General features: G+C 38.5%; 1 protein-coding gene across 1 annotated transcript in view; it reads left to right on the forward strand.

The window, feature by feature from the left end:
* The window catches only part of Ptprc (protein tyrosine phosphatase receptor type C), a 107,693-nt gene that overhangs the window by 39,878 nt on the left and 50,938 nt on the right, over positions 1-16,877 (forward strand). The window contains exon 3 of the mRNA XM_059280709.1: positions 6,615-6,638. Coding sequence (XP_059136692.1) covers positions 6,615-6,638 — 24 coding nt within the window. The remainder of the gene's footprint in view (positions 1-6,614; positions 6,639-16,877) is intronic.

Consider the following 16,877-nt stretch of genomic DNA (forward strand, 5'->3'; position numbering starts at 1 on the left):
GGGTCTTCTGGCCTGTGAGTATAAATCGCTGGAATTACCTTCTAGAGATAGGCAGCCTTTCTTTCACTCAAAAGACTCAAGGTACAATGCGAACACCCAATGTTTTGACATAAAGCTGGTAAAAAGAATGAGGACTGTTGTTCTTAAACACACACTCCTTCAAATCTAATATGCCATCATGTGACTGTGAGCAAGCCACTGTTGTTCTCTGTTTAATTCCCTATAAAGTACGGGAAAGAATCGCTGACTTGCATGGCTTGTTGGGAAAGCGATGTTGGTGTGTGACTGTAACAGGATTTCAGTGAATTGTTTACTGTCAGTATTCACTTACTGAGGAGTGGCTGGAAGCAGGAAAGTCTACTGCCTATAGTTTTCTAAAATCTTTTCTTTTTTTTTTTTCTTTTTTTGGTAGTACTGGAGATGGAACCCAGGGGTTCTCACATGCTAGGCAAATACTTTCCACTGAGCAACAGCCCCAGAACTCTCACCCTGGTTATTTTTACTTTACTTTCTTATATTCTTTTCTTTTCTTTTTTCTGAGACACAATCTCACTACGTTGCCCAGGCTGGCCTTGGATTCAATCTGCAGCCTAGTCTGGCTTTGGAACGTGACTCTTGCTGTAACCTCTGGAGTAACTGGGGGATTACATGCTTATGCTGTCATTCCACAGTTTATGTAATCTTGGTCCTAACTTAGTCGTCATTACAGACTGGATCATATACCTCACTTATTGAGGTATATGATCCAGTCTGTATCATATGGATATTTTTATTGATGTCTGTCGGTATTGTCCTGTCATGCTAAGAGGAGAAAGTATGCAAACTGTTCTAGCTAGCTTTCTGCTTTTGTGTCTATCTACTGGTCCCACGTTTGTATAGCCTTTGTAATCATGGAGGGAAGTTATGCAGATACACATTTCAAATCTTCAAAACACTGCAATGCCTTTTAGACTAGTACTCAGAGTAAGTGTTAATGTCATCCATTCTGCTTCACTCTCCTGTCCGTTCACAGCAGACAGGCTTAAATCCCCTCACAAATGGTATTCTGTGGGGTTCTCTGTCTTTCTTTTTTTGTTTTGGAAAGGAGGTAGTGGTGGAATGGGTGCTGTTTAAAGCCCAAGCATATTCTTTGAAATGTCATTTCCACTCCAATGGATTCCTACTTTTCTTAAATCTCTGATGGCAGACTTAGGGGTGTGACTTCAAGGTAACTTTGATTTGCAATCATTTAAACATTTCGAGTTGTAAAAGAAACATATTGGGAAAGGTAAATCCAGTTAACAATACACGTGTTAGAATAACACAGCTTTGAAGATCAAGGGCTCTCTCATCTCCATGCTCACGTGTTTAATGTATCTAGTCAATTCCACTGGTAATTCACAACGGGATTATAATGGGGCAACACTCACCAGGTGGATGATTTACAGATTCCTGGTGCTCTGGTGCCATCTACTGAAATGTTACGAAAGAAAAAAATGCAGGAAAGTTGTGTAAGAGGAACAGTAAAACATTCTGTAACACAAAAAAACACTGAATAGAATGCTGGGGGGGGGTTGTTTGTTTGTTTGTTTTTTATTGTATGTATTTGGCAGGTTTATAGACTTTAGAAAAAAACCTGTGAACTTCATAGCTTTAGAAAAGTGATTTTTTTTCTCTTAACTGTCACCTGTACTGTTTTAATTTACACTCTATTTTTCCTCAGCTATTTTTATTTCTTCCAAATTATATTCCTATACATATGATGTCATTTTTACTAACACATTTTACTAGTAGCACTGGCCATGAGATGCTATGCAAAGACTTTATGTCTACTACCAGATGTATTGACAATAGACGCTTGCTTTCAGGTTACAGAAGCTGGCAAGTGCCATCTACTAGGAAACAAATCAAATTGATACCTTGACTCACCTGTTCAGCATGGCCCCAGACGGTTAATCTGTGACCCTGTAATCAGTCCAATGGGAAGGCCATGTACTAACTAAGTGCCCCACAAACTCAATCACTTCAGATCTGTCTGTATAACAATAAGGATCCTGGAAGGTTGCATCTATTTATAATTTTCATGGTAATCTGGTAATGCGAGGATAGGCAATACAATAGGCAATTGTTTGGTTGGTTTAAAAAGAATTCCAGAAACATGATAGAAATATCTCAAACTGTCGTACATATTTAGTAGCACAGCTCCTATGAAGAATTATGTGAAGTCTTCTTCTACCTTCTGGCCTGTATGATCTGTACACAGAGGTAGCTGTTATTATATGGAAAAGGTCTGAAATGGCCCATGCATGGGGATGCATGGCCTTCAGAGAGTAGCTTTATAACTAGGCTGTTTCTGTAGGGCAACTTAATTGCATTTCTTCTTTAAGATTTGTATTGTTTTTGCTTTGTGTTTTCCTTTTGACACGGGAATACCTGGGAACATTCATGCATACTTTGAAGGTGTACTGCTGAGGGACATTCATAGTTTCTTAAAGTGCTTGGTTTATACTTTGGAGCAGTTTCTTATTTTAAAAAAACTTATTTAGAGTTACTCTAAAAATTTTTTGACAGGTTAATTTTTTTCATTCTGTGTGTCATGTCGAACAAGACTGCTACTTTTACTTAAATCCACTTGAGAGGATTTTGTGACCCAAACAGTAATTTTGGTCTGACATTGACTCTAAACTAGTTCTTAAGTACTGGAATTTTGTTTTAAATATGTATGCCTGTGTCTGGGTGTTTCTGTGTCTGTATGTAATATTTTAAAAATAAAAGGCAAGTGGTAGTATTTTACTAAGGTTTCGCAATTACATTGTAATAAGTGAGTATAAAAGAAAATGTGCTATCGAATTGAGAAGACTTTATGAAGACAGTACACATTAACAGAGAAGAAATGAAAATGTGATCTATCTTTAAATAGGAGTTTTCCAAGTATGTTAAATTTTATCTTACTAAAGATGAAGGGATTTGTGAGACAATAAATATCGAACCACAGCTAGATCAGAAACATAGATGTTAACCTCTGACCAAGCTTCAGAATGTATTTCACAGCTCCAGTGCTTAGTGTGATGTGACACTTTTGGCTATTTGTGCCTGTTACCAATTGTTCACTAAAATAATGTTATAGGAGATCAGGTTGAATTAAATCTACTTTTTGAGACACTTCCCATGAGTGTGGCATGAGGAATTATTTCTAGCCAGTACACTCTGTTACTTGATGGCCTTTGTTAAAAACAAAGGTACCAGGGTTGGAGAGATGACTCAGTCATGCTGGCCTGGGCAAGCATAAAGACTTGAGTCCAGATTCACAGCAGCCATGTTAAACAGATAAATAAACAAGCTGGGTGCTGTGGCATTCACCTTTGAGCCCAGTGCTGGAAAGGCAGAGAAAGCAAGTTCTGTAGGGAGCTGATTCAATGACTGGTAGGTTCAGTGGGAGACCCTGTCTCCAAAACTTAGATGGCAAATGACTAAAGAAAGCAACTGGCATTGACTACTGGCTTCCACCCCCCCCCCCACAGCTGTCCCTATGCACACATGAACACATGCATGCACTACTCCACCATACATACAAACGTGCCTATCCTGCAATTCATTGTTAGCTTTTTATTATCTACATATGATAAGTTGTAAGGTTATAGTCTTTTATAATGCTTTGTCTTTGTGTTACACATTTGAGGGCACCAAGCTAATAAATTAGTACCATGAAGCAGAATGGTCTCCAAAAGGAGTGATGGACTAGTACAACCTACTCTAAAATTCCTCTTTCCTCTGTGACCAGAGTTATTGTTTGTTTTCTTCTCCAAATTCATTGATCCTGTGGTTTTGGTCACCTTCAGACAAACATTCAACCCCTTGTCAGGGCCTGTAATGACTACTCATGAGCTCATTTGGCTGAAGACTGTCACCAGATGGGTTTGGACTCTCCTTCATGTTTACTCTATGTTTAAAGTCATTTAAGAATTTCTCTACTGGTGGTTACATAATAGATAATACATACCCAATCTCAGTGGCTTCTCACTCTTCTGTTCTTCATTATACTATACAGTTCTTGCCAACTGTTAATTATCGGTCTAAGTAAGGTACATATATTATTTAAATGTCTTTGAAGACTACTGAATGCATTGTCCTTTGAATTCTTGGCTTTTCAGGGTGAGAATCATGCCTTTATCATGGTTGACTCTCACTTCTAACAGCAAACCAACAAAACAAGAATTACTTCCTAAACTTAAGTGAAGAAAATGAAATGAAATTCCAAGGAACCACATGCTGATATTGAGAATGGGTGTATCAAGCTATTTTTAGACATTGAAAAGTTTAATATATATATATTAATTATATATATTATATATAATTATATAATTAATAATAATATATATTCACAAGAGAAGGATAGGATTCTGTTCATTATAGTTTCATATATTCAAGCCAACTTGAATATTTTAAACTTTTTGATATCCTATATTCTTCACAATGACCACAGGTTATTTTTCATCTTATTTGAAATGTGATCTATTAGTTACTGATGTATTAATACTTTGTTTCTTCTTACTATCTCGATTGCAAACCAACATAATTCTAAGAAGTTAATAGAATGGATCAGAGGACAGGAATGCCATTAAGAGGGACATAAAAGTCATAAAATCAGATGGAATAGAAAGTACAAGCTGACAAGACAAGAATTGAGACAGTCTTTCAAATAATTGTTGTGGTGGAATGGTCTTTCTGTACGCTGTGAATATGTGTTGTTCCCATTGGTTGATAACTAAAGCTGCTTTGACCTATGGTAAGGCAGGATAAGAGCCAGGTGGGAAATCCAAGCAGAGATACAGGGAGAAGAAAAGTGGGGTCAAGGAAGCCACTAGGAGCTGCGGAGGCGCGGGGGAGCGGTAAGATATAATAGAACAGTTAAAGCCATGAGACACGTGGCATAGAACACAGTTGAAGCCACGAGACACGTGGTGATACATAGATTAATAGAAATAGGTTAATTTAAGATGTAATAGCTAATTAGCACTAAGCCTGAGCCATAGACCAAACAGTCTGTAATTAATATCAAGCCTCTAAGTGATTATTTTATAAAAATGGCTGCTGCCCAGGTGGGACCACGCAGGACTGAGAAACTTCAGTCTACAATGTATTTTCAAAACAATATAGTCATAAGCCACATAGCAATGTCTCAGTCATGGATGGACCTTAATTCTGTCACCCAGTGACATTATAGCCATTTTTAATTATGAGAATATGCTCTATGATATTAGCATAGTGGCAAAATCATCTCATGATGTGTGACTCAAAAGATATGCCCACTGATAAGCAATGCATGATAGCACTTTAGTATGGATGATAAGGAGAAAAATAGAAGACATAAAGAAACAGATGTAGTTTCATCTATCAGTTACTTATCTGGACATACATATGAATAAACACTTAGACACATGTATATAAAACAAGTACACACCTCTGATAGCACTTCTGAGGGGAGAAGAATTTCTCAGATTTATTCTACTTAAAAAAAGAAAAACCCCTTGACAGAAAGATACCTTAATTACTAGGCAATCCCTTCTTCCTCTTGAAGATCGCTTATTTTTCAGAGTGTTGCTTTTCTTCTTAGAAAATAACCTTCTACTGTTTCTGGTAGCCACTTAGTAAGAAGGTGACGAAGCCTCTCATTTCACTGTGGACTGGACCCGGCTCCCATCTCACTCACACAGCTTCCCTGAACCAAGTGTGTGAACTCGTGACAGACCCATCTGATCTCGTTGCCTCACTGTTTCAGGAAAACCTTTTTCGAAACAGTCTCTGTTCACATCTTTCCTCTTGTGGGGAGTACGCCGTCATCTTAGCTGGCCCTCTCCTCGTCATTCACTTAACCCCTGCTTTCTGTCTTGGACTTTTGTTTGGGAATCTGTTTCATATCCAAAGCCACAGTGTCCATCTGTGTGCTTCAGCCGCGGGCAGCGTGAGCCCTGCGCTCTCCAAGCAGATGCTTCTGAAGGATTTCCCATAAAACCATCAGCACATCAAACTTGCCTCTTTCACTTGAGTTTTCTTCCCTTTTTAGTTCAATGAAAATGTCCAAACTCTGTCTTTAGCAGTTTGGTAATGTGTAGAAACACCTGTGTGACCCCTTCCTCTGTGTCACGTCCTTCTCTTTTCCGAAGACGTGCAGAGTCCTGGGGGCTTCTCCCTAAGAGTGTCACGGATGCTCTTGTCCCCCACTTATTCCCCCAATGTCACTTCCATTATACTATATTGTGCTTCCTGTAATCTTGGCCTTTTCCTGCCTCTAGCTTACCTGCGCCTTGTGTTTATTTTCTGTCTTACAAATATTGATTCAAAGTTCAAAAATTTTCCCTTAGACCGCCCCTTAAAGACGTCACTCTACTGACTTAACTCCAAACTGTGAGAACATTCCCACATTCTTATGCCTTTAGGACCACACATCAAATACGTTAGGTCAGCATGTAGCTGTCTTCGGAACAGCAAAACACTACCAGAAAAAAGTAAAATGAGAACTTGGATTCATTGAGACAAAGTGTGCTGAAAATAAATATGCATCTATGATGTATAATTGCATGCATGCTTTAAATCTGAAACTTTCTAAATATTTACTTAATTTTATTTTTTTTCAGGGCAAGTTACTACACCGAGTAATGGTAAGAATTAATATTTAACCTTTAATATTTTATTTTTGTTACAACCATCATGTATTTAATATAGATATAATTTTTGATTTATTTGGTAAGGAAGTAAGTTTGAAAAAGAAAGTTAATAATACTATATGGTTCCCGACTTTCACATGTTCTTATAATTCTTTCTAATATAAAGTTTAATTATATAAATATTTTTTAATATTTAACATACATTTAAATTATATAAATATTATTGTGTTTAATTAACCTTTAACATTACTTAAAATTGACAATAAATGACATAGCAAGCTTCTAATCCCCTTAAAAATTCAACATTGTAAATAAATTAAAAAAACTGTATAAATCAATATAAGTTAAGATTTGAATATGGAGAAGAAACTGTGATCAGAATATATTGTATAAAAATTATTTTCAATAAAAAAGAATTGAATTAAGGAAGTAGAGGGAAGCCTAAAAACAATTTCACATTTATTTAAGGACCAATATATTTTATAAATTAATTTAATCTAGAATTTGTTTACATTAAGAATTTAATATATGTTCTCTTATAGGTAAAACATTAACTTTATAATATTTTTCAAAAGTAGTTAGCCCTTCTCCCAGTTATGCTTGGAGATCTGTCTGATATTAAGATATTTTATATTAATTGTTTGAAAAATTTCCTACTATAATTCGATTTATTTTCTCTAAAATTTTCTGAGTTTTGAGAAAAGTAAATTTAAGTGATGGTGATGTTACCAGTACATTAAAATTAATTAAAGCCCAAATCATAGAAGAATTGACCCGTAGGTGGTTAAAAAGAAACTGAATTCCTTACTTGTTGCTGTAAATATTTGTTTCCTGACTAATCATGTGATTGACAGAGTGTCTTAAGAAGGTAAGTGAAACCATAAAATATGACTGCTTTAATAATTTAAATGCACATTTCAAGTGGAACAAATCTGACATAGTCTAAAATTGGATTTTTATTGGAATTATTTTTCATTAAATATAAGTTTATTCTGAATGCTAAAACACTACACAAATACTACCAAATCCCACTCCTGAGCTAAACACAGAAGCATATTCTTTTATTTTCCAGTGTCTAATAATAGAATTTTATAGTTTCATTGTGTGGGAGAGAGGTTTCATAAAGCACTCTCTGTACAGCAGGTTCTGGTTGGTTCATGCCAACTTCTTCAGTGAAATTTTGCACTTTCCTTTACAAAACATTAAGTCACTCTCAGCCACATAGATGAGACCTTGTTGCAGAACGGGGCTGGGTGTAGGATAGGACCATAGTCTACTCCTTACCCTGTTCAAAGTTTCATTATTTCTTCACTAACTGTCATAATAAGCAGATTGGGGTGGAGGTAAGTTAGAATTGTGACCCATAATGCAAAGGAGAATGGTACCTCCCCTCAAATATAACCAATGAGAAGATAATTGTAGTGTAGAATGTTCAAAGTGAGAATTAGGGAACGAAATGGAATTGGCAAATTTATAATTATAAATTCTACTTGTGAAACTAGAACTTCAGTGTGTGAAAAGACATTAATGCTTCTACATGAGAGTGACTTTTCTGAACACTCTTCTTCATCTACCAAGGGCTGAATTCGCTTTACTGGAAGAGAAGAGATCTTGCTGCAGCATTCTCTATGGCACCCCTTCCATTACTAGAGTTGATATAGTCCCCAAATCACAAACTGTCATCAGTAAAGATGACAGTGAGTTAACAATGAGTGGATGGGACTTCAAATCTCTCCTTCCACCTCTCCTCTCTCCCTACTCCTCTTTCTGCTCTGCACTTTCTCTTTTCATTTTATCTAATCCTCTCTTCCTTTTACTCAATGTATAGTGGAGGAAAGACAATTAGGTTAGAATCGTGACCCTGAAGATTAGAGGTAGGGCTCAGTTTTGATATTTAAAAAATGCGCATTTTATTATTCAAAGAGGTTAATACATATTAACCATGAAATATTTAGGGAAAAAATGAATCCGTATAAATCAAAAGAGCATATGATATTTTTAAAAACAGAATTCGATGCATTTATTTTTTTCACAAAGGAAATACATTTTAAATAAAGGGAAACAGAGAAGTGCTAGATTTCCCCCACTGCACTAATTCCTCTACAGACAGCACTTTCCATGAGTACCCGCATCTACTGAATGTGTTTGTCTTTCACGCCTTCCCGCCACATCATTCTTTTAAAACAATGAGGTAGAACAATTTTATTTCAGTCCCATATGTCTCTGATTACAAAGTCAAACACATTTTGGTATTTTCATAAAAGCAAGTTGTTCCTACTTCTCTTCGTGAATTTTGTTTCCCAGGTTTTACCCGCATAACTCTCTCCCTTATTTTCATTTGGTTGATTTATTTCTTTTTTGAGTCAGCACATATACAAATTTTTCTTTTTAGACAGAAACTGTTTATAAAGTTCAAGCTGGCATAGAATTTGCAATCCCCTGCCTCAGCCTTTTGAAAGATGGGGTTGCGGGCATGACCCATCTAGACTTTTCACCCCTTCCTTCCTTCCTTCCTTCCTTCCTTCCTTCCTTCCTTCCTTCCTTCCTTCCTTCCTTTCTTTTTTTCTATTCATTTGGAATCGTAACTCTTCCTATGCTTCATTTCTGGCTTTGTCCTTCTCCACTATTGCTTATCATCTGTGTTTCCAGATTTCCTCTAGACATCTTACCACTGGGTTTCACTCTTCTGAATCAAGATGCTTTGGGTACCTACCCTACAAGTAAATGGGAAGAGAGCTAAAGGGAGTTCCTTTTGAGTCCATTTCCTCGTTTTTATTTTTAACTCAAATTATAATGACTATCTATATATGTATCCATAATTAAAATCTATAGCTATATATGGTGATGTGTGTGTGTGTGTGTGTGTGTGTGTGTGTGTGTGTGTGTGTGTGAGAGAGAGAGAGAGAGAGAGAGAGAGAGAGAGAGAGAGAGAGAGAGAGAGAGAGCATGCACTACATATTACATAAGCTTGGTGTCTGTGTATGGGGTTGGAAAGTTAGTACATGCATATGAATGGGTATTTTGGTTCCGATTTACTTGTTTGTTCTCTTCCATCACCCATTAATATAACAGGACCGGACACAACAGAGAAGGCCCTTCCTCTGTCTCAAAGTGACCCTTTACCTGCTCACACCACTGAATTCACACCCTCAAGCATCTCTGAAAGAGAAAATGACTCCTCAGAGAACATCTATCTTCCAGGTGACCATTCAACCCAGGTCTCCCCAGAAACTTGGATAAGATTGGTACTCTTATTACAATGAAAGGTTGCCACACGGACATTCCTAACCAAAATGATAGTGCGGGTGAATTTGCCTCTTAAAAACTTTCTAGGGTGATGAAAATTTTAAATTTTAAGGAATGCAAGCTGTTTCTAAGCATGCGGTTTTCTTCAGGTAAATAAAGTGCGGGTGGCTGTAGGCATCTGTAGAGGTTACTGAGCGGAAACAGCGCAGACACGATGCTTTAGATGGAAAGGGGGTGTGGTAAGATCCTAAAACTAAAACCAGGGAAGGGACTGCCCATAGGCTCCAGCTGCTGCACTGAGCAGGGCACAATTCTCCCTGGCAGAGTTTTACCACCTCAGAACTTTCTTGCAGCTGCCCTGAAGTGGGATACTTCCATTTCTTAATTTCGTTCCAAGTTCATATGATCAGAAATGCCTAAGATAGGTAACCATTTTTAACAATCTACTCAGAATTGAGGATTCGGTTTTGCGATGTACAATTTTTCCAGTGACATTTGCGTTATTTCAATTCTTACAAAGAGAGAAACAGAATTGTGAAATCTAGTAGTGGAATGTAAGGTAATGCCGCTGTATTTAGCTGTATTTACAGTGAACCGCAGAGTGAGTGGGAGTTGTTTTTCCAGGGAGGCTTGTGGCAATTCCCTTCAACCTGAATATGTCAGAGATTTGGGTTCCTCTTTTGTTCAACTATAGATTTGCCGGCCCAGTCAGGACATCATCGGCTAACATGAAGTTGAGCACACATTTCTGAAATCACATCCTTGATGCAGTTTTCTTAGGCAAACAGGTTTCCAAACACACTTTGTAAGACATTGAGCGAGTCTACTGCTTAAGAGAACCATTTCTCTTGGTCTAAAAAAGTAACAAGTGTATGCAGCATCAATGCAGACATTTCACGTATAATGCTGATAGTGACTGTCTGTTAGGAAGGAAAGAAGTCATCAAGGGAGCAATTCTTTTAGTAAACTCAGGACTTCATAGCTCATCTTTATCCATGCCACCAGCAGAGCAGTCTCTTAGAACCTATGTACACCTCAGAGAAGATTGTTGGATGCTCATGTAACTATGAGGCCGAAGGCCAATGGTGTGGGGTAGAACATGTGGTGACACACGCTTTTCCATTTTTAATCTCATTTCATATACACAGAACATGCCTATGCAGCATCTCTCTTCATTTACACATTTTACTTGAGTACATTAAAACCACAAAGTTTCAGGTAGACCAGCTCAGGAAAGGCTTATGGTGGAATGGACTGGGATTAAGGATGAGTAATATCAAATATTTCTTGCCACAATTTGATGGTGAAATTTGCTTGGAAAATTTCTTATTCTTTCAAGCAGAAGAGCATATTTTCTTTTCAATAGTATGTATTGCTATCTAGTGATATTTCAATAGTGTGCTGAGGAAAATTTTATAATTTATACTTATGATTGATCAGTAGTTTTGGGTGTAATTAAGTTTTTCTTAGTTGCTGATATACTTAGAAAATATTCATTTTTCTAATGGTGTACATTATTCAAAATTGTCCTGTTTTGAAAATCCTTACAATAAGTATTCACATGGTCATATCACATTGGAGTATGGAATACTATTTTATAAGACAGCATATGAATTTTTAAACTAAATATAGAATGATGTTTGTATATATGTATATACACTTACCAATATTTACTATATATTACACAATGAAAATTAACCCTCTCTAATCTTGTGTTTTAAATAAACCATTTTGACCATGACTTTCAATACTCTAGGTTCTTGGCATTTGGTTCTTTGTGAGCATGTGTGTGTAAGCATGTATGCATGGCTGTCTCCATAAGTTTTCCAAATGCTGGATGTTACCAATGTGTTAAAACTACCAGTAGGGCAGTTTAAAATGCTTCCTGTTGATTTTACATTTCTTCAATATTTCACGGTGATAAGCACTTTTTCATATTTATTTTGGCTGTCATACACATCTATGCATTCGCCTGTTCTTCATGATTTTGTAAGCAGCACTTTAGCATGTTTTAGAACTTTAGAGTTTCCTCCTCTTCCGTCTGTAAAGGCACCTTTCATCCTAGTCTCAGTCTGTAGAGCTGTTGGTGCATCCAGTAAGTTTTCAGGGATCATGAAGTCAAAGAACTAAGCTGGACATGTGGGTCTTCTTGGGGAGGAATTTGTAAGCAAGAACTCAGGAGCCACTTTCCTGCCCAGGAAACTTCAAGGTCTTAATACATCGGGTCATGTCACAGCCATTTTGCTCCATGTAGTTGTCTTAGAGTTGAAACTGCCAGGAGCAGCAGAGATTGACCTAACCATCTCGCTTTCTAACCTCAGGTTTTTCATTGACCACGCCGCTGCTTCACCTTTCACAGCAGCCCAACTTGCAGACGTCCTCTGCCAGAGGAGCTGACACCCAGACACTCAGCAGCCAGGCTAACCTCACCACACTCATGCCTGCTCGGGGCGGGCCTGACCCACCAGGTTTGCGCGTGCTTTAGACATGCACAAATACGAAGAAAAGTACTGACAGTCGCCTCCCTTTAAGAATGGTGTGAGGAGCTGTGGCCACCAGTTCAATGTGGAACACTTGTCGCTGATGAATTAGTAGTTTTATAGTTATCCTTAGGGTGCAAACCATGTGACAAAAGACGTGCTAACAGAGATGAAATAATGTTCAGGGGTGGAGGCTACCACAATGTTCTATATTTCTACAGTTGTCCTTATTGTTTAGTGAAGACTTCATCCTCTAGTAATAAAGAATAATGTATGTAAATCTGTAAGACCTTGAGCCAATAAACAGCTGTCAGGAATGAAGGATTTCTTATCCATAAAGGGGACTGAAAACTTATTATGATAATGCCATTGTCTGTCATTTAGGGAGTGAGAAAAAGGAGAAGCAGACACAAATCTCCCATACAGACAAGATTCCTTTTTCTTATCTCTTCTTAAAACAATGCAACATATTCTCTCCTTTCTTGTCCCAAACCAGAGTCTAGATAACTTCACGGTGTCCCTTTATATGGGATAAATTTAAGGGTGTCCTTTCTCAGGCCATAATTCCATAATGTCCTACATATACATACACTCAGTGGCCTGAGTGCTTGGCAGCGAGGTAGACATGTAACAGAGGCCTGCTTCAGGATAAATCAAGCATAGAGGTCAAGTTCACACATAAGATAATTATTATTTTGAAACACTAATACTGTTCCCTTGGCCTAAAAGACACCACAGGCAGTCTACACACTTCAAACAAGGCAAAGAGCGGCCTCATCTGATCCTACCACTCTAGCAGAGCAAAATGGACCTGGTTCTTTTTAGCAGATCCATAGACATAGAAAACAGAGAAGGAAAGAAGCCATGAACAGAAGCATGCTTTGAGCGCTGCTTGCCACACAAACCAACCTGCTCTGCCACGAGCAAATAATTCTTCTTGGCCCATTGGATAACTTCACTAATTAAAAGGTCTATCCCATGCAATTGATATAATTAAAATGGAAAATGCCATTCTTAAGTGGGTGGCTGAGATTACCTATATAATAAGGAAAATGTAGTTTTCAAATGAAGGGGGACTCTAGGGATTCTGAAGACAGTATAGCAGGGTCTCTCGACATCAGAGGCACAAGAGATGATTGGGAGGGACCAGTGTCTAGAAAGAGGGAGAAGCAGTAAATAAGGTGGAAGGCTAGTGGGAGGACTCGTCTGCTTTTGAGATTCGGCAGGTGGCCAGTTTGTGTCTAAATGAAGCTTGGAAAGGCTGCCTGCATGACCCTTCCTCCTCTCCTATTACTGTGGATCCTTCCATTGTTTCTAGAACTAGTGAATGGATGCTCCATGTAGCCATTCTATGCCATGGTTTCCTTACAGCTGGGAGCATTCAGTGGTGTTTGAAGAGTAGGCCAAGAACAAACTCAATTGGCCTGGAAATTCACTTCCACTTCTCAAACCATATGTGTGATGACTTATGGATTCAATCCGTCTGCAAATGGGAGATGTTTGGCACAGTCTTAGCAAAGTGGTTTAGATAACAGCCATAAGCCACTGAGGAAACAGAACACTGTGCACCCAAACACCCATGCACTGACCTCGAGTGTGAGGCTAAGTTCATATCGCTGAACCTGGGGATCTTGACAGTGAAATCACCAAGCAAGATCCCCAGTAGGAGCTAGCTCTATTTCTTTTGCTTTCTCCATGTCAGCTAGCACAAAGCTAGTCACCTGATGGGTGACTATACATGGGTTGCTTGTTCCTGAGTGCTGGCTGTGATGTATGGGGGAAACATGTAACAGGCATGAAATGCTCTGATGCCTGACAGTGAATTTCTAAGCAGGATATGCAGCGCTTTTAGCTACCTCACTCGGCACTCTGCCCAAAATTGGGAAATAAGGGGATTATATCAGCATAATGGGCAGTGTGCTGATATAAAACCAACTTGATATCTTCCTGGCATGGGAGCCTTCTTAGGAAAATGTCGTATTTTGACCAGAATCCAATAACGAGGAAAAGCCTGGGGCTCTGATGCCACACAGGCAGGAGACCATTTAGCTCAATTTCAGGGAAATTGAATCTGAGTACCTGTACACAGGGCTTCCCTCCCCAGAGTGGCACAGCCACCTAAGACTCTAAACAGGTGCTAGGCTACACTTCCTCCTGGGCAACCTTCAATGGTCTTAGAATCTCCAAGACAGCAATCCTTCTCTTCTGTTTGAAATACTTTTAATATCACATAAGGCAGCACTTGACTGGGAGTTTGGACCTCCTTGGGCTGTCTAAGCTCTTTCCTAAGACCCCAAATATTTTTTTTGTTTGTTTGTTTGTTTTTACTTTTTCTGTCAACTGGTACCTGAACTGTACAGGTTTCTACGTGTCTGCCTCTGAGTTCATCTTTCAGCAAGTTCTCACATTGCTAGCACAATCTATGGAAGTAGGACTATGGGATGGGTTGGGTTGTGGTTAGGGTTTGGCTAAATATTGTACTACAGTAGGTATACTAGATAGCTCATTGCTCTGCCTTAGTTTCATAATCACACCCATGTCAGCATGTGGCATGATGGAAGTGACAGTGTTGGTGACCCTTCTGATTACAGGTGCATCAGGGGAGATGACTACATTGGGGACCTTTCCTGCAGACACAGCCCTTCCTGCAGACACCATCACGCTTGCACGCAACAGCTCTGCTGCCTTACCTACACACACCTCCAACATCAGCACCACAGACACCTCCTCAGGTGTGACCATTATGTGGCATGTTTTAGGCTATGGAGGCTGCAAACTTGAGTGTAACTCTTATTTTACTCCAGATACTACTTTCAGATTTCCCATCCTTTTTTTTTATCATCTTGATAAGAAATCAGGCAAAAGAAACTTATGAGGAAGCTTTTGGGGGATAAATGCAGCTTTACTATTATTATTGTAAAGTTCATGACAAAGAAGTGGATAATAATACATTCATGGCCCGCAGCTCTGGGATCAAATCCATTTGCCTCAGTTTTCTAGACAATCTAGGACAAGTAACTCAGTTTCCTTTCTGTGAAGACTATACGTGCAAAAGGCTTAATAAAATGGATGTAAGAAAAGCAGCCACTGGTCCCATTAGTATCTAAAATACGGAGAGCTGTAATTCAACAGAAAATGCTAGTTTGAGGAAAATTATTTTCCAGGTAAGAATTATACTAAGGAGCGAATAACTTGCCCTTTAAGTTGTGATCTAGTATTTGCAGTTACTTGAAATGTGTGTTATTGGAACAATTTGTGCATAAGTCTTTGCCTCACTTTGATATTTTGGAAAGTATCAATTCAAATGCGGGAAGAATCACTTATCTTTGCTAAAGAGTTTTTTCCTCAAGCTTCAAGGTAATAAACATATTGACTTTTATCCTTTTGTTCATTTCCTTGCAGGTGGCAACCTTATAACCACTGCATCATCCACTCTGGGCCTTAGAACCACTGACCTTCCAAGCACAATAGGTGACAACCTTACCCCCAGTCATGCAGACACACCTCTGCCACGGCTGGGCACGTCCTCACAGGCTCTCGGGCTGTCTCTACTTCAGGCTGCCTTCTTAGTGGAATCTTGAGTTCTAACCCTGATGGTCACAGAACAGAATCTAGACACTGGTGCAGCACAGGTGTAGCTGAGGCCCCTAGGATATAGTGTCACTACCATGCCTCCCCTGTGGCATTTATGAGAACCCACATAAGCAATAGCCAAGCCTGTTAGAACTTATTACTCTGAAGGGCAGATGTAGTATATGATGAGGAATTTTATCAAAGCCTCTACCCTGGAAGGTATGTGGCAGTGACATTGTTTAGGGTCAGGAAGCCAGTGCTGGCAAGCCCACGATTCTCCCCAGATTCTTCCAACTTTGAGAAGATTAGCAGCAATCCTTTTGCTTGCACGGACTCAGACTCCCACCTTTTCCGTTAAATCAGTGGTTCTCATCCTGGAGGTGAAATGACCCTTTCACAGGAGTCGCCTAAGACCATCAGAAATATCAGATATTTATGATTCATAACAGCAAAATTATAGTTATGAAGTAGCAACAAAAATAATTTTATGGCTGGGGGTCACTACAACATGAGGAACTGTATTAAAGGGTCACAGAATTTGGAAGGTTGAGAACCACTGAGTTAAATTCATATATTACAATTACAATTGTAATTGTAATTTTACAGTGAGTGATCTTGCAAGGTAATTGCTCTAAGATCAATTAGCTACCCTGTGTGTGGGATCTTGTGTGTGGGAAGCATATAGAGGTTAAAAGTGGGAGCAAAACAGTCTTTATCTATTAACATCTGATCAAAAATAAAAACAACATTGCTTCATTGGGGTTATAGTTAAGGAAATGTAGTTTGAGACCAACAAAGTGAATGAAGACTTTTAAAATATTTTGGCAATTCTTAGATTTGGTCCTGTCACCAAGCTGACATCGAATCTGTACCCCAAAGTCTACATATTGCGACAGTCACAGTTCTGTTTATTTTATATTTTAATGAAGATAAT

Source organism: Peromyscus eremicus, chromosome 15 (assembly GCF_949786415.1).
Source record: "Peromyscus eremicus chromosome 15, PerEre_H2_v1, whole genome shotgun sequence".
Classification (NCBI taxonomy): domain Eukaryota; kingdom Metazoa; phylum Chordata; class Mammalia; order Rodentia; family Cricetidae; genus Peromyscus; species Peromyscus eremicus.